The following is a 26597-nucleotide window of genomic DNA, read 5'->3' as shown; positions in this document are numbered from 1 at the left end:
ATGATTGCCTGACACGAAAAGCCCAAACTAATTCCCTATCGTGATCTTACAATGCTTCAGCGACTGCACATTTCTTTTTGAAGAAATCATTTGTTAGTCTTGTCTATCCCCTTTTATGTCCGCCATTTTTCAAACCTTTTTCATCGAGAATTTTTTGATAGATACATCTGTAACGTACACGTTTAATACTTATAGCCTACTATTTCTTTGTGTTATTATTAGTTATTTTATAATTGATCGCGAACATAGAAAAGTTGACATTAATTCTATATTTTTTAAATTAAGTTTTAATTTATTTTTAAATAAATTTCTTTAGAATGTCAATCTCTATTCTTTTGGTTTGGTGAGTTTAGCTAACTCATGAATATTACATTCCGCAAATAATGAGACTCCTTTAGCGAAAGCCTATATGAAAGTTTTGTGCCGAGGTTACGCGGACGCATGTGGTTTTAATCGATTAATAAATGGCACCGGCTTGCACCTGTCTCGTGGTAATTAAAGAAGGGATAAGGGATTTTCGGAATACGAGCATTTGTTCTTCGTTCTGCAACCCGGCGCGTTTATAACATTTTGCGCGAATGCTGTTAATGCACGCCCAATCCAAATGATCACGATTTACCGTGGGGAATATTAATTATAACAAAATTTAATGTTTTATTGAACGCCCGAATGTAATTTTAATATCGAATCAATGAATGAGAAACTCGTTACAACTTTTTCAACGTCTCGTATTTTTATATTCAATTTATATTATCGAAGTGTGTTTTTATCGGTTTAATAATTAACAGAATCTGCTTAAAATGATTTTTATCGCATTGCAGATAATTAAATTTTATAAATAGATTGCATATTGACATGCGGGAAAAATACATGATTAAATCAATTCTTCTAATTTATGTTTATATGAACGAGTTGAGTCGGATACCATCCACGGTCAGATGGATCTTCTTTTGTGTGTCATACAATAAGGCGTGCATCTTAATACATATCGGTCTTATCATTTCCTCATATCGCGGCGACGACACTGCGGACACATGCGGTTGCTTTCGTGGCCGGGGCCCGTCACTATCCCGCACCGTGGGATTTCGGTCTGCTAAGCATGTTGACAACGTGTAGCAGCGCGCGTTCCCATCCTTGGATGCTGCGGCCTGTGGACCGCGCACACTGATCAATATGGAGGGGAGCTTGGTCGAAAAGCGCGGGTAGGGGGTTAGTTTCAGGGGATGCTTCGCTGGTGGCAGCCATGGTGGTGGTGGCGGCGGCGGCGGCGGCGGCGCGGCGGTGGTAGTGGCGGCGACGGCGGCGGCGGCGACGGCGGCGGTGGTGTCGACGACGATGTCGGCTACATCGAAGGTCGATCTCTTGGTGGTAGTGGTGGTAGTGGTGGTGCTGACGGTGGTGGAGGTGGCGATGGTGGCGGCGGCAGAATGCGAGAACCGCGAAAGGGGAAACGAGCCCTCGCGGCCTTACTGCGCGCAGCTTTAGTCGGAGGAAGAGAGAAAGAGAGACTGCCGTACATACACGGTAGTGCCTCAGTACATACCGCGACGTGGACGCGTCCGTACCGCGCACTCTCGGGCTCTGACTCTACTCTTAACTAGGTCAACCCCGTCGAACGGGTACCCTCCGTGCATTAGCTCTGCGAGGGAGAGACCTCGACAGTAGCAGCGCGCCCGCGGCCAAAGAGCACTGCCGAAGAGGTGCCCTCGTTTTTCCCTTTCTTTTTCGTAGCCCGTTTCGCGAGAGAACGGATCGCCCGGTCGTATTTGAAGTAGTGTTCGTGCTCTCGGATCGTGGGGGTGATTTCTCGGATCGACTTTGCAAGTACGATCCATCGCGGCGAGAAAGATGGGAAAATTTCCGTTTTAGATCTTCAATTGCGATTGTGAAACTCTCATATGGTTAAACAGATAGTTTCGAGTGACGGGGTGGTCTTCGGAAGACACTTTGCATTTGACATTAGGATTTGTCGATAATCGGATAGATTTGTGCAGTGAAGGGATAGAGTTCTAGAATACAACGTACAGATTGAATCTAATTAGCGTGAATTTTTATCAGCGATAATCCGCTGTCAGCAGCAAGCTCTTATCGATAAATCCGACAGTTTGCTGTCTCGTAAAAGGTTCGTTTGAAGTGACAACTCTTGATACGACAGAATATTTACGTACTTGTTCGTCGATCATCGTTAGATCATCGTAATGCGTGGACAGATCGTTGAAATGATCGTCCTACTTAAGATAATGATCGTATTCAACGCAGTACCCTTTGCGATCTCTTTCGAGTGATTTGCCAGTTATAGTAGTGCGACAACCGTACACGAAGCTATCGGCGAAATTAGAAGTGACGTTTGCGATGGCGGATTCGAGTATTTGCTTTGCAATTTTGCCCCCCCCCCCTCTCTCTCTCTGACGCCTGTCTGTTCGGCGTTACGCTCGTCGCAACCAGGTCAAGTGTGTGCCCGCACCGCCGCTGACCTTCACACTGCAGGTTTTGGAATCTTTTTATCCCGCCGATTAGAGCGCTACATTAACCACCGCAATAAAGTGTCGCTCTGTCAGTGAAATTTCAGGATTTCGGGAAGTCGCCTCTACACGATAATTTATTACCTCGTTTATTAAGGATTATACGAAGTTTTAATTCTCGAAATTATTTTCCAATGACGCGCGCGCGTTTCGCGAAATTGGAGAACTTGTAATTTTATGGGCGACGCGACGACGGTCGGGAAATAAATTGTTTGTTCAACTTTCGACGGCTGACCCGCCAAGTAATTCATCATATAATTTTCCAGTCGTCTCCGATATTACTATATGGACACTTTTGTAAACGCTTGTCGCTCATTTATCTTTCGTTATTAAAACTGTTCAAGACTTCCTTGTTCGTATTTATTTGGTTTTCATAGACGCTATTAGGGGTGGCGCATACAAAATCACTGTGTTACAAATAATGTCGGCTATGAATAGTGTTATTCAAGTCGCAACACCATTGCGGCTGAAGTATCCTTGAAAAATTTACATTATTCCGCGGTTTGTCCGTCGGAATTCCCGAGATGCGCACCGCGCTTCCTTACGCGGCCCTGAGGGACCTGGCTCCCGGGAGTGACGTCGCGCCTTGAAGGACCTGACGGATGTTTCAAAGCCGCGCTATACATTCCTTTTAGGGTCACGGCTGTATTTCCGGACTGAGAGTCCCCAGAACATTTCCTCACTCGTTTCGAAGAGTAATCTCCGGAGATGTGCCTCGGGTAAAACAGATACGTGCCAACTTGGAGTAGATCCCGGGCCGGGAATCGCCTCGCGTAAAGTCATCGTTTATTATCCTTCCGCAAACGCGGCTTTTTCGATTCGTGTTTTGAACTAATCGATATTATCTAAACATAGATGGCTGGATGGATAATCCGTTTAGGGCGAGGATTTCTCCGCGCGCACGTACGGTACGAATCGCGATTTATGATAGAGGTGGTACGCCGCTACGCGATAAATCGCAACACATTGAGGTACACGGAACCATTAATGGCTGGTTGAAAACGGCGAAGCGGCGGGCGGCGGTCGGCGCGGCTGTTAACTGTGCGATAAGATTTGAATGCTCGTCAAACGTTTTTCGCGATTTGAAAAGCTTGCACGACACACTCGAGACGCGCTCCATTCACCGTACGATTTAATGTGAGTGAATGCGGGAAAAGCTATAATCGTTTGCTCAATGCGCACGTATTAGGTAATGTATTCGCGCTCAAATTTACGAAATTCAAAAGATTTATTGTAGTCATATGTATGCATGAAAGTCGTAAACGTCAAAGCGTCTAATTGTTAAACAAATATTTATTCCCTTTTTGTTTGAAAGGATTAGTACATAATTAGAGGGAATTATCCAGCTCCATTTTCTCCGTAATTTTTCCGCAAGAATGACTAATCCTCGTGGTCATTTGGGCTTAGCGAATTCACGGCTTAGCGAACCAGAGTTCAATACATTGCGGGTATTCACACAATTACATATGTCATGTATGTGTACAAATTAATTTATGACTAAAAATAATAAGAATAAGAATTAGATGTAAATGGAAAGAGGCTGGCAGAAGGCCATGATAAAAATGGAGAGAGAGAGAGAGAGAGGGCTGGTTGAAACTCAATTTTTATTCATTTTCCTTAATTTAAAAAGTAATTTTCTCATATGCGATTAATGTCAGATATCTATCCTGTCATTTTTCACAAACGCGATTGATCGACTTCAATGCATCATGTGCACCTCAATAAAGTACGTGTACACGATAACGTATCGATCTGATTTTGAGGACGGTATACATTGGCCTCCATTGAACTTGGAATTTCTTTCGGTCGGCTATATGAGTCCACTTGTCTGCCGTCGATCAAAGAGGGATCCTTGTGAATTCTTCGACGAGAGTTGCTCTTTGAACTCCAGACTCCTTAGAGGACACTTTGCCGCTCATCGCTGAAAACAATCGTGATTCTCGATTTTCGCCTTTCGAGATAATATATCGCCCGCATTATAATTATTACCTTTGAATTTTTTGGAAGATGTGTTTTCGCAGACATATTTATCGTTGCCACTTCCATCTCTCGCTATTGACAATTTTGCAAATTGTTCGAAAGAGAATCGAATGTAGACTCTACTTTCCGTTAATTATATATGTTGCATCTTGTCGTTATTATAATTTTTTACCGTCTGTTTATGTCTGATTAATTATAATTTTTTTTTAATAATGCAGAAGGTTGAATGAATAACGATAAAAGTTGAAATATATTTTAGCATTATGTATGTTTATAAGTTAATTAAATAAATGAACATTTATTCATGTAGAGTCTCGCAAAATATAATATTTTAATTTCTACTGTTACGATATAGTATAGTTCTGGATAAAATATCCGCGAATAACAGATATTAACAATGAAAAAAATTTGTAAATATTTTTTTGCCTTTTGATAATTGAATATTCATCAAGAACGTTTAAATTTCTAGATAAAGATTATACAAATGTGATTGTTTCTTTTTTCTTCACGACAATACACGAATATTTTAAAGTTTTTATATGATTATACTTAATCAAAATCTGAAATTGTCATTGTGTTGTATATCTCGCATATTTCGTCAAACACAATTTTCGTCCTCAATATTTTTGCGTCGGGATATATCAGGCATATAATCATTATTAGTGAGCACGGGCGTTCCGAGCTATTTTTAATAAATTCGCTGTCGACGTGGATCGCGGTTGTTATTGAAATCGATGGGTATTAAGGGCAGTCATTTTAATACGTCCTTATTACTTTCCACGTAGCAACTGTATGTCGGGGAGAACTAGGAGGTCGAATGGTATGAGCGTGACCGGAATAAAACAGCGAGAGGACACCGGCAAGAATTAAAAAGGTGCGCGAACGGTGGCGCGTCTAGAGGGTGATATCCCGATAATAGATAGTAAAGGATGATGCTTGGTGGTAAAGGATAACTTTACGGATTTTGGGATAATATTCCTGCGAAAGGTTTCGTCGATTTTCGCGGATATCCTCTGCGACGCGATAAAACTAACAAGATGACGGTCTGTGAGATAATTAAGAGACTCTTAAGGGTTTCAGTGCGTTTCCCGCGTCTTTAAAAATCGCAAGCCCAGAGAAAATTTGTGAAGATATTTATTTTAGACGAACACTGCCGGTCTTTCGAACATCAGTTTGACCTGCGCCTGGCGTCGATCCCGTGAGTTTTAGTGATATGCCACTCGATATTAGCAGCGAAATTTTAAGTGTGATACCATCGATTAATTTTATCGTCGGACATCCTGGGTCGAGAATTATTAAAGGTAATTATTGCGTATTTTAGGAATAATATTGTTTTTACTATTCAGGATTGAAGATGCTATTAAGTTTAATTTACTTCATAATTTCCGTCTATTTGTGGAAACATGAGGGAAGGTTATCTCGCGAAAATATTTTCCGCGAAGACGTCACAGGTTCTTGGTTCATGCCAGTGAATATATTTGTTCAAGGAACCAACGTACGAGGGCGTATGAATTCTTATTTTTCTCTTGCCTTTCCATTCGGAGACATTATATTCGGTGGAATCTAAGAAAACCATCGCTGTTGAAATACGTGGAACGAGGTGAAACAAAGAGAATTTTACTGCTATAAATGTGTAATTAATTGAAAGATGTAAGAAAAAAAATGCTAATTCTTATCTCTTTTATTATTACATATATTTTCAATAGTTTACATTTGTAAAATATAATTATAACATAAAATTTAATTGTTAAAATATATAACTTTTGTATTTTTAGATTTGTTTCTATTTTAAATAAAGTTTCTGTATTCACTTGAGATTCACTTAATCAACTGATTTAATCAGATTAATACTATATTCATTCTACTGCAAGATATTAGTCTATTATTTTATCGTATCATCTTCATGGGAAGTAGAACATTTTATCTATCTATGCGTCTGCCTCATCCATAAATCCGGGATGGAGAAATCTGCCGCGCGACTTTTCAGCGTGTTCGATTACTCGGCGGAAAATCTCGGAAATTTGTGCGACGTTCGGCGGAACGTTGGTTTCACGCTGCATTGGTGTATCGCTGATTCTGCCGTGCGATAAGTGCCGCGGATGCGAGGGTACCGGAAATTCCCACAATCTCGCGATCCCGCGTCGATCCCTTTACTCCCTCTTCCGAATAGATCCGCTTCTGCACTCTCTTCTGTTGTGTTGTTACTCAGCCATTCTTCCGCACACATTCTCGCGTACTTCTCTTCCATCGAGTCTTTCCTCTTTCCTCTTCAATCCCTCCGCTTTTCCGTTGCTCGTTTCTGTCGTCATTGTTGTTGGAAATTGCAGCCATTCGCAATGCTGTACGGTAGATAGCGAGATTGATTTATCCATGTCAAACTTGCGAGCGACATTAAAAATTCACTTATCTATATTTATTTCTCGATTTCTTTGATCATTTTTTGTACATTAAGTTTGACAAATTCCACAGTTTAAATTAATAGAAAAGATAATATTGCATTTTTTATAAATTTATGAAAATAATTAAAAAAGTTTTCTATTAAGTAAAATACGCTCACAAATAACATGCAGTTAATAGATAATATAAATTTTCTGTTTACTTCTTCTTCTTTCTCTTTAAATTAGGCTCAAACTTGTTTTTTCAACTTTATTGACCTTTTTCCGAGGCTTATTGTTGGTTTTGTAAGCATTCATTTTTGTTTTATCATGGCTAGGCTGCTAAACTTGCCCACGGACTCTCCTTTTTCGGGACCAGCAGTGTTGACTCCTGAGCTATTCGTTCACTTGTCACGTAGGCGGAATAAGCATATATGAATCATTACGATCAAACCCGTAATCCTTTGATCGTTCTACCAACGTTCTACGATCGTGAACCACACGTCACTTCTCCTTTTTTGTTTACGACTTATATTATTAATTTTTATATTTATACGTATATTAAATTATATTGATAAGTGCGCAAAACAGCGTTATCAATTTATTTAAAATACAATTTAGAGTATTTTTGTCGTATATTCAATGCAAAATATGCAACAAAATCCTGAAGCGTTATATTTTGAAATACCTATCATATATTATTTAAATGTTAAAATAAACTTATATATGCATTATATGTACATTGTTTTTGCATGTCGTATTTATTATAAAGAAAGAACCTACTGTTATTTCATACATGAAAATTTTATCCGCAATATGTTTTCCCATCTGCTGCGCCATCACCAGTCTTTTATTCAAAATTTTATTACTTGTCCTGTATTTTACAGACTTGTTTCTTTTCTTTCTTTTCTCTTTTTTCTGCCTTGTACTTTTATCTAAAAATATTCATGGAAATAAGAAGAGCAGAAGAAGTTATTGTATGCTGTGAAATACTTTTCTGAGATCAGCCACGTTGATCCTTTTACTGCCGGTTCGATAAGTCTCGAACTTTCGCACTTTCGTCGTAAGATTTCTCCTTTGCCACTTCTAAGAATCTTTCCGTGCAAAGATACGTTCCAACGATATCGCCGTCTTCTTGACATCGTAATATAAATCTGTTACGCGCATAGATACGAAAAGATGATTTCTCAAATTTTCGAATGAGCTACTAAATATACTAGTTAGGAATATTGATTAAATATATCGGTTTATTAACTTGTCATTTTAGGAATATTCAAGTATAGAATCCAAATAAATTAGAATACAATCGACAAGAAAAAGATTTTTCATGAAGATTTATTCACAAAACTTAGGTATACAATTCTTATCTTTTGCAATTTATATCATTTGAACAGGTCTGATATAAAGAAAATACGATTGTAAGTTTCGATTTTTGACCAGAAATATTTATCGAATTCTTTCTCTTCTTATTTAAACATCATGAACTTCTAGAGACAATGATCAAAGATATCACTAGAATTTTCAAGGATCGGCAATGTTAGTACTTTTTATTTCTACATCGATAAATCGCGAGATTTAGAGTTCCGCCGCGAAATTTCTTAGCAATCAACCCGGTAAATCTTACAAAGGATAACGTACGAAGTTTTATTTTTTTTCTACGTCACATCGTGATAAGAATGGCACGACGGTGATTTGTTCGAGTCTCCTTCGGATCTCGGCCTTCTTTTTTCCGTTGCTTAAAAATACTGCTTCTGCGCGAGAAACGTCGATACGAGATAGAGACCGTGGAGACGTTTCTTTTGTCTGGATCCGATAAATCTTAAACTTTGACGTTTTTATTACGTAACTCCTTTGCTAGCGCGCGCACGCATAAATCCTTTTGACTCTTTCCTGATTTCGCACTCGTCTCTCACGGAGACCTCGCGATCTCTTTCGCAATCACGTCGCGGCTCCGTTCGCTTATTACAGCTTCCCCCTTTTAAAATTTTGTGCTTACGTAGTAGCACGGTTTTTTTTCACTCTTCTTACATAGAAACGTGTTTTCGTTGAGCGTGCAGTTTCGTTTTTTTAACGGAAACCTCTCCTCAACAACTCCGCGTTTGGTTTGTCCGATAAATCTCGAGCGCTCGAGCGATAACCCATAAATCCCGTCTCGGCAAACTCTCGTCCGTCGACTTTTCGACGTCTTGACCGCAGTCACCAACGTCTCTGTCTTGCTCGGTGACTTCTTTCTTCCTCCTCGCGGTTCGTTTTACTCGGGCTCCGTTTCGTCTCTCGAGTGAAAATATTTTTACGGACGGCAGAAGTTTTCGAGCGCGCGCGAGCGCATCATCGCGCCGTTTCGCTCTTGTAACTATCAGTCCGATAAATCTCCAACTTCGGGAAAGGCCACCACGTTCCATAAATTTGCCAGTTCGTTCTCCGCGAACTCTCATCGTCGTTCGACTTTTCCTTGTCCTGACCGGCTCCTTGACGTGTCCATCGGCGCGATAGCGCCATTCCGTGTCGAGTTTATATGAACCTAATCTAATCTCACAGTTTCCTCTCTTTCGGTACCTTCCTTTTCTCTTCTTTCTCGTTTATCTCTTCTCACTTAACCCTCACTAGTCTCATTATCCGGACGCGATATCCCCCGTAGTCGAATATCGCGTATCCGGCAGCTTTTATCTCGTTCTTTTGCCGCTTGACTCCGGAATCCAGCTTACCTCGCAATATTCGCGGGCACACCCTTCGCCGGCGTAAGCCTCGCGACAAAATTTTTTCGGCGAACGCGTAAATACGCCGCGACAGCACGAACGGGCGCGACCAAACTTCCCGTCTGCGATTCTTGTAACAAGCCGCGCCCTCGACGACGCGACACGACGAACATGCCGACGTTCGCAACGTAAACTTGAAAAAGAGTTTGCGCATCTTGCTTTACATGTATGAGCGGTGTTGCATGCGCGGCGAGCATCCTAAAATTTGTATACAAGCTCTTTGCATTGCCGATAAACATATTCATGTACGTATAGCCACGTATAAACGAACAAAATTTGCGATATTGCTTTCATTATATGTTATAGGTGTTTTTCCGCGTTTTTCGTGCCTTATAAAGAGAGATAGGTTGCTCCAAATTCGATAACATCCTTCCGTACAGCCTCGCCTCGGCCGCGTTAGACTTTACCTCCTCCATCGCCTTTCGGGACTAGAATTCGAGGACAGTATCCCAATTTACGAGGCGGCTTTACGTCCCGGTGGGAAACTCGAAAATGACTCGACGTAATCCTCGTAAATTTTGCGAAGCACCGCCGAAAAAGGAAAACAAGGGAAGAATCTCGATGGAGTTCTCTTCTCCACACTGCCTACTTATCAGTGGCAGACGGTACCGACTCCCGCGGGGGAAATTTTTCTCTCCCTGGACAAAAGAATAAAATTTTTACGAGCCTCAGCCTCTGGAAATCAGATAAATTCTCTGACTGAGGCTCGTGATTAAATGGAATCGAATCCGTGGTGCTTGCGGTGGCAGGTCGCTCGTATAGGAGGTTTCGAAGAATAGAATACAAATTTACGACTGTGTTACTTTGTGAAGTGATGAAGTCATTACAATGCTTAACACAATTAGGGGGTCAACCTTGTACTTAAACTATTTTGTTAGATAGTGATCAAATGTCCATTTGAAGAAGAAAGTTTGAAATAGCGGATATTGCTCGGATGATATTTCGACGAATATTTGAAAAAGTGATTAATTAGGTATCTTATCGAAACTTTTATTCGCGAACAAAACGCTTCAAAAGAACAAAAAAAACATTTGTTCTTCATCGTTTGACACGTTCCGTCAAATAAACCTCACGAAATATTGATTGCTTCGTTAAGTAGGAGCAAGGAGCAAAATTGAAAGCTGGTTTTCGATTTGGCTTCAAATTCTCTTTTCTGCACGGAATTATAACAATGTCCTGCAATTTTTTAATATTTTGTTTTATCCACGTACACATATAATACGTGCACGCGCGTTCGTTCTATTCGCGGTCAAACGTCACAAAGCCTGCTATTTCTGAAGCAGTGCTTATCATATTGCTTTAACCCCGATTTCCACGCTACGATACGACACGCACATATCACGCGAGACCGCGTTCTCTCGCAATTTTACCTTACATATATCAATGTGATTTCGACCTGACACCTGGAAAGTTTATAATTCTGATGTTTCCCTGATATGAAACGCTGTAAACGATACGGATGATAAAGCGCGGAGTGAAGCGCGCAAATGGAAGTATATTTCGAAAACAATACTCGAGAATTATTGCTTCCTGATTCTACAATAGGTAAAATGCACGCGCGACTGTGTACGTAATTACCTAAATTGTATTAAACTAGAGACGTATGCCAATAAAATTTGAATTTTCCGACGTTTATCGTTTAATAATTAATAACTATTGCAAGAGTTGAATACTGTACAAATCGAACACTATAACAACCAAGTTGTAGCAATATTTACTAACAAAGTCTTCTTATTTAGGTATAACGTACATTTTATACAATATGCGCATTGTTAACCAGACATTTCAAATTAAATCGGTATCATTCCTGATGTTTTCTATTGAAATTGAGCTTGAATTTAGCGATCTGAATAACATTGTTTCGCTTTATTTTACTGCAATTGTTAAAAATCACAATTTATGTTGTTATTTTTAGGAAGTGCCGTACGTTCGTGAAACTCGTGATTTGCGTCGTTCACCTTCCTACGCATCTTTCATGTCAAAAATAAAACTCCGCGTCGGAGAAGCGTCGCGAAATCCCGTGTTGGACACGTCAATATCAGTGCTCGTGTAACGAAGAGTAAACTGTAGAACGAGCATCGAGGGAAGGTGCGATCATCACTCGGTATGAAGGGTAAGTTTATTTTCCTAGGTCTTAAAGCGTTCTCATAGTCACCACGTGACCAAGCGTCGCAATTACAATTAATCAAACAAGATAATTCACTCTGTTGAAGTATTTATTGCGAATTCTGCGAAAAATTATGGGAATATTATTTGACTATACGCGTATGCGCTACTTATTTTTAAAACCATATTTCTGACCAAAAGTAATTTATTAGGCTTTCGGGACCTCCCAGTTTTTTTTTTACTAGGGAAACATATGTTTGACACGGTCGAGCGACTAGACAAGCAATCAAAAACGCGCTCGAGTACTTTGTCCGTGTAACCGCGTCCCAGGAGTCACACGTGAATACAAAACGAAACGAGCGGTAACCGTACGTATGCGTATGGTGTTGCGCGAGTTTACTTCGCTGTTTTATGGACAGTCGATTTGATGAATTATATTGGGCAACGATTCATTTCTCGTGCAAACAAATTTTGCGGTGCGTAGTTTAATAACGCCGATAAAAATCTTTCTCCGCGCGTGACTCGCAACTTAATTTTTTGTTAATTTATCGGCGCGTTGAGAAAGCATATGCGAGATTTTAGCCGCATAACAGTTGCAGTAATAGCATTCCTTTGCAATCTTTTGTCAAATTGTTTTACACTGTGAGCGATTTGAAAACTATTTTGTAATAAAAAGTATTAATTAGTACACAGAAAAAAGAAGTGTTAAATCAAGAAAGACTTATATTCTTGTATATAAGCAAGAATCTATAATCTTGAAATGAGATATATATAAATTACATTAAGCGAAGAAAACTTGTTTGAATAAAGATATTTATATAGGGTATTTATTTTATCAAGAAAAAAATGAAATTCGTATAAGAAGATTATAGATTCTTGCTTATATGCAAGAATATGAGTCTTGATTTAACACTTCTTTTTTTTCTGTGTATTGATTAGAAAATACAGAATCTAAGTATAGAATCTCCATTGTTTGAATTTCTATTTTTATCCAAATCCTCTACTCTATTTGAATACTTTATCATTCGCACAAAATAACCGTTAACAAAGTAATTTTGTTCCAGATTATCTTCAGAAAAAGATTGTACGATTTAAAAAAAGTGTCAATTTTGCAAATATTTTACTCTTTCTTAAATAAATCATAACATTATTTATTGTTCTTTCTAAATTAAATCAATCAATTTTAACGTTAGACTAATTGTTTTAACTTAATTTATTCGATTGCTTGTATAATTCTCGAATAATTAGAGGCACTATCGCAAATTGATTGCGAAACGGCATCCGATACTGCATTGTTTAGTTATCAAAATGATATTTCACGCGCTACCGAAATATCACTCAAAATGCAAAGTGACGGCAGTATCACGATCAGTGATGAGTATGCACATGGTTAGCGGATTATACCCTTTGGTGGTTTGCGCGCTCCCGGAAGTATGTATCAAAGTCCCCGGCGGCAACTTTGCGAAAATTTCCGGAATTTCGCGTTGGCCCGATGAAAAGCGAGCCCGGCGGCAAGCATTACGTGGCCATGGAGTAACAGCTGTTTTGCATCGCAACCAAATTAGTCGGTGGCGCGTGCATACAGAATTAAATTCAACATTTTCCAATGACCGGCGCTGAAAATACCTGGTTATTCGCGATCTTCGCATCTCGACCGTGAAATTCACCTGCGCTTTATTGTTACCTAGTTGTAAAGAAGATGAAAAGTCTCTGGCTGGAATTCTGGCTATAATGCTATCAGGTAATTTTTTGAGATTATTTTCTGATTAAAAAGTAAACGAGCAGTCGCTTGCCATTCATTGTTCATAAACCGTAAGCCACTTGAGCTGTGCGGTAGACTTGAATGAACATCAGTTCACAAAAGTGATTTATTAGGACGATAATAATTAGCAAATGGTTGCCTATTATACCGACATAAGAAATTGGAAACAAAACTTCCAATATATCGGGAAGTTTATTGATGAAATTTTGCATAATAGATGAAACTAAACAATGCGCTGTGTGAATTTGTTACTGTAGCTGAAAAAGAATTTCTTCGAGATGTTTACCGAGAGAGGAAAATTGTTGCTGATATGTAAATACTTTGTCATTTTCTGATTTTCTTCCAAGTTACTCATCTTGTATAGTTATTTTACGATGGCAGAGGTCAAATTGTATTGATAAACAACTAAAACAACTGTCACGGTAACACACATTTGTTCAATTATGTTCATTCATTTTCAACGCGTTGTCGGACTATGTCGAATAGAATATGATGTAATAGGCACGATCCAAGGTGCGTCCCGGAGGGTGCTAATCGAATCTTGTCTCTGCCTATTATAATTAAAGTTCTCCGCACTCATTGGCCCCGTGTGGCACGTTTACAAAATTCGACAAGTTCGATTACATAACAACATGGTACGTTACCTTCTATTGACGATTAGATACCTACTTAAATTTTAATTGATTTATATTGTTATTGAAGTATTACAGAAAGGGATGGCAAGTATCATCACGACATTAAATATCTATAATATAATGTGGGATAATTTATGTGTGTGTTAGGGAGAAGATATAATATAAATTTTAACAATTAATTATGGACAAAAATTTTTCAAGATTATTTTCGGAATATAGTTTAAAGAAATTTTAAATCTTAATATTGTTCAAGTATTAACGCAAATAATTAATTTGAATTAATCGCAAATCAGCATGAAAGAAAACAAAGAATTGATTAATTTTCATATGAGAAGCATACAATCGTACGGCAATTAGTTTTCAGTTGCCTCAGCTGCGCATAGACTGATGCAAAGTGCAAATCTCTCTCTGTGCGACTGATCCCACGATTAACTGTCACCCTTATGGTACAGCTATTTGTATGCGTAAGTGTATGTGTGTGTGTCGCAAACGTACATCGTTATCGCAAATCCGATACTGAATTATCTCGATGATAGCGCATCGCCGATTCTGGCTTGCATGCGTCATCCATAAATCGTTTCGCGATATGAACGCACATTCGTATCCGAATTAGCTCTGATTTTTTTTGGCGGTCGGACTGTGATACATAATTGCTTGTTTACTTCTCCTAAAAATTGAGGGAAAAAAAAAAAGAAAAACTCATTATTAATCGTGCGGTATTAATTCGGTACGATACCCAATATTAAATTACAAATAAGCATCACATGGATGATTTTAATGTAGAATCTATATGTATATAGATATCACGCGCGTATCATTGTCGATGTATTTTGTTTATATTACTATGCATCTCTTTAGCGCATTTTATCGTCTCGAAATGCGTGCATTACAGATCACACAGATTCGATAATGATTTATCTTGGGTAATACACGGCGGTTGAGAGGCCGTTCGCATGGAGGATAAATTGTTTCCGTTGTTTTTGTTCACGTTGTCGCGTAATATAAACGGCGGTATGCGCGCGAATTTACATCGCTTTAATTACGTCTTCTTGTGACGAATATTTTGCTGCAGAGCAGTGCAAATGTTCCGCAAATATTTGTCTCGCCGGCTTTTAAATGCGTGGGTATGATTGCGCGAAATTTCAGCGGAAAACGCGCGAGTCGAGCGGACGGAGTTGCGCGCCATCCACGTTTTACGATCACGTTTCATCATAGTCCGGGTCGCGTTTTGAAGGCAGCTATTGGAATTGTTGCCATTTTAATACCGCATCGCGAAATAAGAAAAGCTTTCTCATTGCGATGTGATATTTTTATACCTTGCTTTACTTTTAATTATTTGAATATAATTTCTACGATGTTGCGTGTGCTTGTACATTTGCTGAGAAAACATGTCTTTTTACATTCATTCTATATTCGCAACTCGGATTTCTAGGACTGTTTGCGGTCTGAGTTTTAATTTAAATTATTTGCGTTGAATTTGGATCTTACTTCTGCTTAGTTATTACATATCTAAGATTTTACATGTTTGTACGCACATTGCAGTATTACAGTCTTATTAGATGAACTTGAAATATATAATCATACATATTCATCTTTCAGCGTGAACGTATAGAAATATAATATCATCTTTAGTGTAGTTCTTGGGGGAGTGAGCTGGGTTGACGGGAAAGAAATGTCTGACAGAGACGGATGCGTGGGTGATCAATTCTCATTTCGGAGATAATAAAATTACTGCTGCTTTAATATCCCGCGTTAGTTCAAGAATCACATTCGTCAAACCATGACGTTACAAGTGGAATAGAATAATGGCGCCAGCGGTTCGATTGTGATCAGATTTTGAATACTGATTGTCATATATTGCAAAAATCTTGATATATAACTGTTAATTTTAATTCGAAAATTAATCAATAATAGGTACATATATTCAAACATTAAAAATTTTCTTCTTAAATACCATCTGATATTTAAGGCGTTTATCGAAATAACTGAAGTAGCACGACGAATAATTGGAAGCAACGTATTACACCATGTCGAATTCTCAATACTGGAATCTGAGGAATACTCGTGTGCAATGCCTCCTATTATTAGCCAAGGGCCAGACTTAAAGTTATGCAATAACTGCGTTTCGCCGTAGGCAACTCTGATTCTAGGAGTTCCCGCAACTTTCGAGCATTACTCGATCATAACTTTCCTTTATCGGCCTTTAAATGCTCCTTTCGCGAGAGGAGTTTTAAAAGCTGTCACGGATTTGGTGCGGATCAATAAAAATCTCAAGATAAATTTTTTGTCACGCAATTTGAAGCGTAATTATGATACGATATAATTAGATAAGAAGAACGTAGAAAGCCGGAGTAATTAACAAATTTTAATAGAGGGAGAATGTTTTGGTAGCGTTTACGATAAAGTTTTTGCCGCGTAATTATATTGCGATTATTATTACGTAAAGTATAATATCAGTTCATTATACGCGAGAACTTCATTCGGAACCCGCCGGAGTATAACATTAATATTTCAGAAATCTTATTAATTGCTTGACGAAACTTCTAACAATGGGGACTGTGTTTAATTTAATAAATACTTCATTTAACTTTTGGAATAATCGAGAGGACTTTAAGCCCGTTGAAAGCAAACGGCCGGAGTTTCGGAAGGAGATAGCGAGAAGGAAGTAGTAGTGTTAATGGCAAGGATAATCCTTTAGTTTTATCCTGCGAAATCCCTGCCTGCTATCCTCCACTGCGAACTATGTTATCCACATTTTGCCAGATGTAATACTCGTACCAGTTCGGGACTAATTTGGTCTTGAAAACTTTTGGACATTATATCTCCAGGGGCGATTTAATCCTAATCAGTTACAAGTATCCTTATCGCTAGGACGAAAATAACAATCCTGAAGTTGGCTGGTAAACAAGATAATATCACACAAGATATAACGATGATGCTTTATTTTATTATCTTTCCAAAATATTGCTTTGCACACAGGCAGTGTAATTATTAATAAAGGAAAATGCGTTCGATTTATAAATTCTTGCTGGTAATGACGCGTTATATTTTACTGCTTGTGTCGCAATATGTATTACGTGCGTTCGAAACACAAACCTAGAAATATATATATCTGAAAGATTCGGTGCGCCAGAGGAGCGGGGATTTTTAATTATTCGCGAGTAGGCTGTAGCTCGCGCGAAAAAAGGACAATACTTGGAATCGCGTTGAGTGCATTTTTACGGCTCCTTTCCTTCTCACACTTGCCTCTTTTCATTCGGGAAGAGAGATCAATATTCTCATGAAAATTCAAGCATCGCACGCGAGATGGCTGGAGATTTCGAGAGGCGGACATAACTTGGAAAACTAATAATTCGTCTCACGTAAGAGTGAACTGATCCGTCATTTGGGTTTAGCGAACCCACGGATCCGAGTTCAATACACTGCGGGCACCAATAACATTTACATATCATGTTTACCATGTACATACGTTATTATGAATGCAACAAATATTTGTGGAAGAGCTAGTGGAAGCAAGATATAATCTAATTTCAGAACAATAAGAAGAATAAAAATAAAAAAGTGCGCAAATTAGAAACTTGCACATTGCTTTTCTTATCATTACAGATCGCTACTATTGTTCCTATTTTATTTCGCTCACAAAGCTCCGACTTAAAAAAGCTCCTTTTATGAGGAAGCTTGTATTTTATTTGATGCATAATTATTAGTATTTATTAGTTTGATTTCCGCGTAGAGGAAGCTTTATGAGCGAAATAAAATAGGAGCAATGGTAGCGATCTGTAACGATAAGGAAGCAATGTGCAAGTTTCTAATTTGCGCACTTTTTTTAATTTTAAATTTAACTTTTTTTTTATATATGAATTGATAGAGGGTCAGCTTTAGTAGCACAAGTGGGGTTTTTACAATCGACCAATGTCAAATCGATGTTGATTTTGGGAGTTCAGGCTACATGGTCCATATATGGACTTCGCATATGGACCTTTAATCGCGTATAAAGCTGTAGTTAGGGAGCTGGTGGCCAAAATTTCCATATGATTTGTTCATGGCAGACATTATTAATAGCAATAATTGTACCATAAGAAACATTAAGGGCCGCGTCTGCCACCATGGTAGCGCTGCGTTGTCATTTGACAGCGCTTGGAATTTATTAAAAAATAGGAGGTACTATATGATTTGTTCATGTCTGCCTCTGAGGCTGCATGATGTTCAGAATCCTTCTGAAAACGAAGAAAATCGAAGAGGCAGACATCCAGGGCTCTGACGTTTGTAGTAATCAATTTTTCAAGTTTTTTTTATGATTTAAAAAAGTGTATATGAAGTGTACACTTGGCAGACCTGAATTGTTCGATTAAAGACAATTGAAGGACTACAGAAAAATGGTCTGCCAGCATGTTGCTTCTGCGTTGTCAATTGACAGCGCTTTAAAAATGTTAAAAAGGCTTTAAAAAGGTGTGCTATATCATGTGCTCATGTCTGCCTCTTGGACTGATGTTTAGATTCCTTATAAAAAAGAAGAAAATCGATGAGGCAGACATCCAGGACTCTGATATTCCAAAGGCAGACCATTTGAATATTTTTGCTTTTTTTTGCGAAATTTATTTGCTTTTTTTACTTTTTCATTACCTGTTGGGTTGTTAATAAAAATTACTAAATAAAATAATAATAGTAAAACTATTAATAATAACAATAATCAGCCGTAATATCCGCTTTCCCTTGATTCCATGCATGAATTTTAAAGAATTGTACAGCTCAAAATCAGTGAGCAAAATTGTCTGCCAAATTTTTTTCGTATTCAGGGAGTCATAATGAATCGAATGGACGCAACTAGAACCATGAACAAATGACTTAGTAGCCTTTTTTTTTACATTTTTACAACTACGTCCCGTGATAATGCAGAGCCTGGCTGTCTGCCTCATGAATTTTCTTCGTTTTCAGGATGATTTTGATCATCAGCCCCAGAGGCAGACATGAGCAAATGATTTAGTATAACCCTTTTTTTTTTACAAATTTGAAGCGCAATGCAAAAATGCAGCAACGTAGGACCTTAATTGACTGGACCAAATCGATTCGTATTGATCTGAACTTTAATCCCTATCGATATGAAACATGAACAAATCATGTACCGATTTGGCCACCAGCTCCCTAACTACTGGATCTAATCAACTAAATCTTAAGGAATTATATATGAAATAGGGGTAGAAAAGACTGAAAAATACAATAGAATTAGAAATAACTTAATGTCTCAAAATTTGCGGAAGTTAGAGCTATTACAGGCATTTCTGAAAAAATTGTAGACCTTTGATACACACATACGGACATTTTATAAAATTACGATTTTCCGACGTTTTAGAACATTCTGAACACATTGGCATCAAAAACTAAAATAGTATATTATACAACTAGTGGGAAAAGTGGTCGATTCTGAATGAGTGTGAAGTTGCGGTCGCACGAGCGAAGCGAGTGCAACCATCACACTCATTTGGGTTCAACCACTCTTCCCACGAGTTGTTCATACTATTTTTCCTAACAAGAGCGTGAAACAGGCCGCTTTTCGCGCTTGTTTTACAATTTCATTTCTCCACTAGTTGAAAAATGGCTCCATTTTTCAATTAGTGGAGAAATGGATCGTTTTGCTCACTCAAAACGATCCATTTCGCAATGATGACGTAAGCATTGAGAAATGGAGCCATTTCTTAACTAGTGGAGAAATGAAATTGTAAAACAAGCGCGAAAAGCGGCCTGTTTCACGCTCTTGTTAGGAAAAATAGTATGAACAACTCGTGGGAAGAATGATCGAGCCCAAATAAGTGTGATGGTCGCACTCATTCAGAATCGACCACTTTTCCCACTCGTTGTACAATATACTATTTTCTTCGGTTTTTTCTATCTCTATTTCATATATAATTCTTTAAGATTTGGTTGATTAGACCTAGCTTTATATGCGATTATGCGATCAAAGGTCCATATACGAAGTTTATGAAAACAAAGCTTCCTCTATGAGGAAGCAAAAGAGTAAACCGGTAGACGCGCGTATTTGAAATAAACCGAGCAGAATAGCGAGAGCTTATTTTTTATTTACATTCATCAATTAACTGGAACAATTTGGAATTCACCGCGATAATGTTCGCCGGGTCCCTTGAGAACCCGCTGAATATCGCTCCGTAAATAATCAACAAATCGATTACTGCTATTTGTCCTTTGAAACCGGAAACGGGGTTAGCCCCTTATACGTGCCAGCTCGGTAGAATGTGTTTTAGGATTGGTTCGTGACCTTCTTGCGTACGTTACAGATCCTAGCCGCAGTGAAACGCGCCCTACTTAAACTTCCTTTCGCGATCAAGACGCTAACAAACGCGAGCGACGCTTTCGCGTCTCCTGATCGTAAAATTAGGTCGATTTTAGGCTATGTTATTTCAATAAACAAGAATTTAAATTTGTCAATGATGATTAAGGAATATTGCTTTAAATTTTAATAATGAATATATGGTTATTGGTGTTTTTAAAAATTTAGAAATTAGATAGAGAAAGAGAAACATAAAGTAAATTTTTATCACCTATAACTATATATAAATAGTACTTAAAATATTATTATACATCTAATCATCTTTTCGATCCGATCATCAGCTTTAAACGATATTGCTATTATTACATAGTGTCTCCCATGGTTTTGCAGTCAGCACGTAAATATATCATTCACCGTGTTTAATCTCCTAAAAATACTCGGTTTATTTTTATCACGATGTTTCTCCTCTTATTTTATATCCCTCTTTTGCATTATTTTTATTATATTCCTCTGTCCTAAGGTAAAATAAATCCATTCATCTATCTATTTATATATCCTTCAAATTTTTGTTTTCTCTTTTTCATTATATTTATGGCTGTAATATATTTAAATTACATACGCACAAATTATTTTGTTTCATCCTTCTGGTGTAACATTGGACGCTATATAAATAATTAGTAGAATTATTATTTTCATGATTTTTCTCTACTTTTATTGCGTAATAATATCTTTCATTTTCTCTTTTTTTTTACTGTCTTATCTATCTTTGAATCACGTTTTGAAATCTATTTTTAAATAATAAAGCAAAGTTTTAATTAACTGGATTACTGATTTAAGCTCACAGATTAATTAGCGTTTGTGTAGTTGTTTGCGATTCTCTTTTTTTAATCCAGGGGCATTTTATCGACATGTTTTGCGTCAGCGGCGTTTTATTAAGTTCCATTTGAGACCAGTTTTTCATTCTCCACCGGCGACCTTTCGCGTTTTTCATGGGAATTTTTCGTCTCCATTCGTGGCGGCAACAGCGGGACGCACATTCACGACCTCGCGAAAAGTTTCTCTTTTGGAAAACTGACCGAACCTTCGAATAAAATATGCAAGAGAATTGTCGGTGAATCGTCGAGGCGACAAAACGAAAAATATCTCCGCATTTTGCGTCCTTGGAAATCAGATTTATGAGCATTAAAGCAGAATAAAGCACGCACGGCAAAAAAGGAAACAAGTAATTTCAAAAAATATTAAATATATATGAAAAAGGAAACACATATAAATACATTTCTGTGTATAAATTAAAATATAAATAAAGATAAAAAATTACATTTTGTAACGTAACGTACCGTAATAGCATGCTAATTCGCTTTTCATTCGGGGGAGATGTTAAAGGAAGTGAGGTGGCATAATTCGCGTAATTCACTAATTCACGATACAGCCCAACTACCAACGAATCGTTTGGTAGTCAAAGATGAGTCCTTCTTTTCGGAAGAGCATTTCACGATGAATTACTTTGCGATGTCAGCAATATATTTGAAAGCGTTCGATCGATGGTGAAGTAGGAACTCTGCACAGTATGTACAGATGTACTTTTCACTTACCGTTTTCGAGGCATTTCGATCATCCTGTAGATCGAGTCCTTTTACTCGCATTCAGAATCTTACAGGACATTTCCAATTGCTCGATTCGTTTCCGTCAATCGGTATAAATGTTGATTTTACAATCCAATCGTAACATTAACACGAAAATGTCAGTACAAAGAATCAATACGAATTAGACGTCGTTAAAAGTTGCATGCATGAATATAGTTGTCACTTTAATTTTCTGTTCTAATATGCATACATTTTAGATTGCATATAATTTTACAGTTTGTATTTCGCAAGAAATCTATTAGTTATAGATGAAATGGAATAGAACAAGTATCTATAGTGCTACATCATAAAACAATAAAACATAATAAAATACAAATAAAAAGATACGATCGACAGAAAAATCAACAAAGAAGTATAACGATAGGTACTGATAGTAGATAAAATAGGTGACCTTTATATTTGCTGAATTTTCTATTTTTTTATTAGGTCTGCGCCGAGATAAGACATAAAATAATCATATTTGCCATGAAATACTGATAGCTCCAACAGTTTGGTTTTATCGATACTATAGTATGCAAATCGGATTGAAGTAATGGAATCCAATTTCAAAAATTGAATTTCAAAATAATTATATTACTATTTTTTCTCGTATAGATATTCTACTATTTTGTCAAGATTTTATCTTTTTTTTTTAATAAGGAAATATTTTTAATTATTGTAAATTGAATCAAAAACATAAAAAGCCAATATGATTTTATATTTATGACATACATATTGCAATTTGCAATCTAAACGCTGCATGTGATCGTTTTGCGTTTGACATTATTGCAGTATATATTTTTTGCGATATTCTCTAGACCAGAAAATTGTCAGTATCACTGCATATAACAGATATTTCAGTCTTTTCATTAAATAAACCAAATTGTCACCAGTCACAAGGGATATAATATCGTGTTCGATGATACTAATTTAATAATAACTGGTGCATTATTTTTGTTTAATATTTCATTCAGATATAAATAACTTAATACACTTTTATTTTTTATGATTAAACGGGATACGATTAAAACTTTAGCTAAGTCGATAAATCACCAACAATAACAACAACGTAACAAAGGCGTTGTAACTTACAGTACGATCTATCATTGCACTCTTTACGGGATGATATATTACTTGACAGTGTTTTCCATTCGAGCGCATTATTCTTATTACCGTTTCTTTTATCTTAGCGTCATCCCATCATTAATGGTTTCTAGAGTTCGTTTTTGTATTAATTTAAGAAATAAGTCTTCTCACTGATTTCTTCTGATCCTGCTTTTCGATTTTTCTGTCTATATATTGAATAGGATTTTATTTTAAAATTTGCAATAATGTAAATAGTTTTATTTAAAAGTTCTTATAACTTTTTAATATTTTTCGTACATCCATTTATACAAGGATATTTTTAATATGTGCAATATCTATTTACGGGTTTAACAAGATAGAGAATTATTTTGTACAATGTATTTGTCGTCACGGCAGTAGATCTCGCAATGTGCAAATGACGTGGAATCATGTAACACGAATGAGATATCAGTATGTAACGAGATATGTATCGGTGCTAATCCCACACCGAGATAAATTATAGGATAACAATTGCATTTTGAATATAAAGAAGCGATCGTATTATGCGTATTGTTTGAGACAGAACAATTGCTTCAGTAATTCTCTTCTATTAATAACAAAGTCACTTATTTAATTTCAGTATTATCATTTTTATTTTTATTTGTATCGGAAGATATTAATGACTTACACCGATTTTGCAAACTTTTTAATTTTTCATGTAATTATTTGTCATACTTGTTTATTTTGGATATTTCGAAAGTTAAATACATGTAATTTTATTCGTATTAATTAAAGTTAAACATTTAACCATGCTAAAAATATAGCAATATATATGTCAAATATGGGAAAGGGCATATGAGTTAGAATGAAATGTTACATTAATTCCGCAGGAAATTTATGCCTGAAAGAGAAACCGCGTTTGTTTCCGTCTGGTCACAATATAATTTGTGACCAAACGTATTTTCTTTTCAGAAATTTAATATCGAAATTTAATATTAAAATTTAATGGTGAAATGGTGTTGCAACGTTTATATCGACCAGAGAAATTATTGAAAGATTATCCTTTTAATCGCGCTGACTAATGCGGCTTTATTGCGCGTGCAAATTACAGATAATGCACGTTTATATACTATTCACTGAAATTCATAGAATTTTATGTTAACATTACGCGTGTTTTACGTCAGCAAATTTGCGGGGAATTTTGCTGAGCGTTTTTGACCACAGAAGTAGACCATCGTTACAGTGAATTCGAGATATTTATCTTTTGAATATGTAAAGAAGTGACGATATCGATGACCGTTTCCATTCTGTCATACTTCTTCCATTTCTTGAAAATATTACAACAGAAAATATTACAACAACTGCACTACAAAAGCTTATTTTCTATTTACCTCTCTTTTACTGATATCGGATTTACTCTAATCCGATAATTATTATCGTAATGCAAAATGTTATTATGTCACACGTGCATGGAAAGTGGCCCATTACGCACGCGACGCGTGCGCGATAGACCACTTTCCACGCACTTGCAACATAAAATAGGGTGTATAACACGTGTGTTAAGTTGAAAATTGGACGTGCGAGTGATCGAACTCGCCTCCGGCTCGTGCGTCCACTCCGCACGTCCAATTTCCATCTTACAGCACTTGTTACACAAATAACTATTATGCGTAAAACGTTTTTCTCTTTTATTTAGAAACTATTCTAATTATCAATTACTTCGATTATTAATAAATACGTTCTAATATGTTTATTCTATATTTTTAACTTTATTTTTACACGATTTTTTTTAGTTTCTTTTTTGGTTATCCTGCAGTTTCCGCCATACTTTTCTACGTAAACATTTTTTCCATCATACACCATTTAGAAAATTTGAACTGTACGTCCTTCGTGTGAAACCTTTTATATCGTTCTCTCAATCTCTTGCTTCTGTGTTCTTTGCGTGTCCAACTATTTCGCGGGAGTGAGGCGACTATATACCACGTGAATAACTCACCGTAAAGTTATTCGGGAGCCAATAAATTTCTTATCCGTCCGTCGCCGTCCTTCGCCTTCGTAGTCGCATCAAGTACACGGCCTCACGTAAAACGACGGAGCGCATTCGGAAAACGTTGTAGGTTGAGGGTGCAGTCGCCCCGAGTCCAGGACAAATTGGCTGCGGCCGTGGTGAGCACAGCCGCGACAAATAGGTGCTGTTTACTTATGTAGGTCGACAAACAAAATAGGTGTCGTGCTTAGCCAACAGTCGTTTGGAGTCCGTAAAGTACCGCCAATATACCCTGTATCCCCTGTGAGAGCGATTTTTTACGCATTAAGTTTTAGCGAGGAGGAATATTTCATAAAAAATTGATACTAGATGTTTTGAAACAAGACTGATTTTTATTCGATTGAAATTTATTTTTATATGTAGTAATAAATATTATTATGTAGCATTGTATATATCTTATGTCAGAACGAGAATTAGATTTTTGTTGCGGTGAGAACAGAGCGTGGGAAATGTTGACAATCGGATCTGATTATAGTAGATCTGTCCGGTTTTGGTCAGACAGGCCGCCTAAGGCTATCCGTTACTACTGAAATGCGAGCTAGGATTGAACGACGAGAGACAGTTGTTATTTAGTCGTTGTAAATTTTGCACTGATTTTAAAATAACTTTATTACTTTGACAGATTCTCTTTGTAGGTATTATTACAATAAATAATAATTCGGTATAGTTAAACGGCCTGACTGGCAAGTTTTATTAAGTATATAGTGTATAGTATATAGTATAAAGTATAAAGTATATAAGAGACAATAAATAATATTTCTTTTTTATGAATATTTTAACGTGATCGCTTATTACAGTTACGTAGTTAAGTAGCTATTACAATAAATAATAATTCGGTATAGTTAAACGGCCTGACTGGCAAGTTTTATTAAGTATATAGTGTATAGTATATAGTATAAAGTATAAAGTATATAAGAGACAATAAATAATATTTCTTTTTTATGAATATTTTAACGTGATCGCTTATTACAGTTACGTAGTTAAGTAGCTATATATGTCTTGATATGAGTTACGTTACGAACTTTCGCATCCACGATAGGGATTTCGAAATTGTTTGCCGGATGACATGCAATACAACGTGTTTGCACGAGACACCCGGTAGCATCGTTGGCAAGGAGTGCCGTCAAGGAGTGGGAATATAGTTGGGAGTTGCTTGAGTTTGGTAACAGTGGGAAATAGTCAAGGGTCTTCGTTGGTGGCGGTGGCGGTAGGTTGATCGGTGGAGTGCAGTGCGGATCCATAAGTCATGAGGTTCAACACGTTCAACCGGCTTTCCAACAAGACGAACAAGCAAGGAAACGAGGAAGGAGCCGCGACGAGAAGAGGAGTGTTTGCTCGTGACTCGCATCACTCTCTCTCTCTCTCTTTCTTTCTTTCTTTCTCTCTACCATTTTCCTGCCGCCTCGTCGGTTACACCCCGCAGGTTACTACTGGGGCACCTTCA

The 26597-nt window shown here is 37.3% G+C and overlaps 1 protein-coding gene across 3 annotated transcripts in view; it reads left to right on the top strand.

Annotated features, from left to right (window-relative positions):
• Positions 1–581: 581 nt before the first annotated feature.
• LOC139822677 (uncharacterized) overlaps positions 582–26597 on the top strand; it is a 190867-nt gene continuing 164851 nt past the window's right edge. Inside the window, exons 1-4 of one of the 3 annotated variants that reach the window (XM_071794616.1) lie at positions 582–1824; positions 1911–2122; positions 5288–5803; positions 11549–11746. In XM_071794616.1, coding sequence (XP_071650717.1) covers positions 11740–11746 — 7 coding nt within the window. In that variant the 5' untranslated portion in view covers positions 582–1824; positions 1911–2122; positions 5288–5803; positions 11549–11739. Of the gene's footprint in view, positions 2123–5287; positions 5804–11548; positions 11747–26597 lie in introns of all 3 variants that reach the window. The other 2 variants (XM_071794619.1, XM_071794618.1) reach the window with 2 other exon arrangements.

Source organism: Temnothorax longispinosus, chromosome 12 (genome assembly GCF_030848805.1).
Source record: "Temnothorax longispinosus isolate EJ_2023e chromosome 12, Tlon_JGU_v1, whole genome shotgun sequence".
In the NCBI taxonomy this organism is placed as follows: domain Eukaryota; kingdom Metazoa; phylum Arthropoda; class Insecta; order Hymenoptera; family Formicidae; genus Temnothorax; species Temnothorax longispinosus.
The sequence above is the reverse complement of the archived record's forward strand: the minus strand, read 5'-3'. Positions and strand labels throughout refer to the sequence as shown.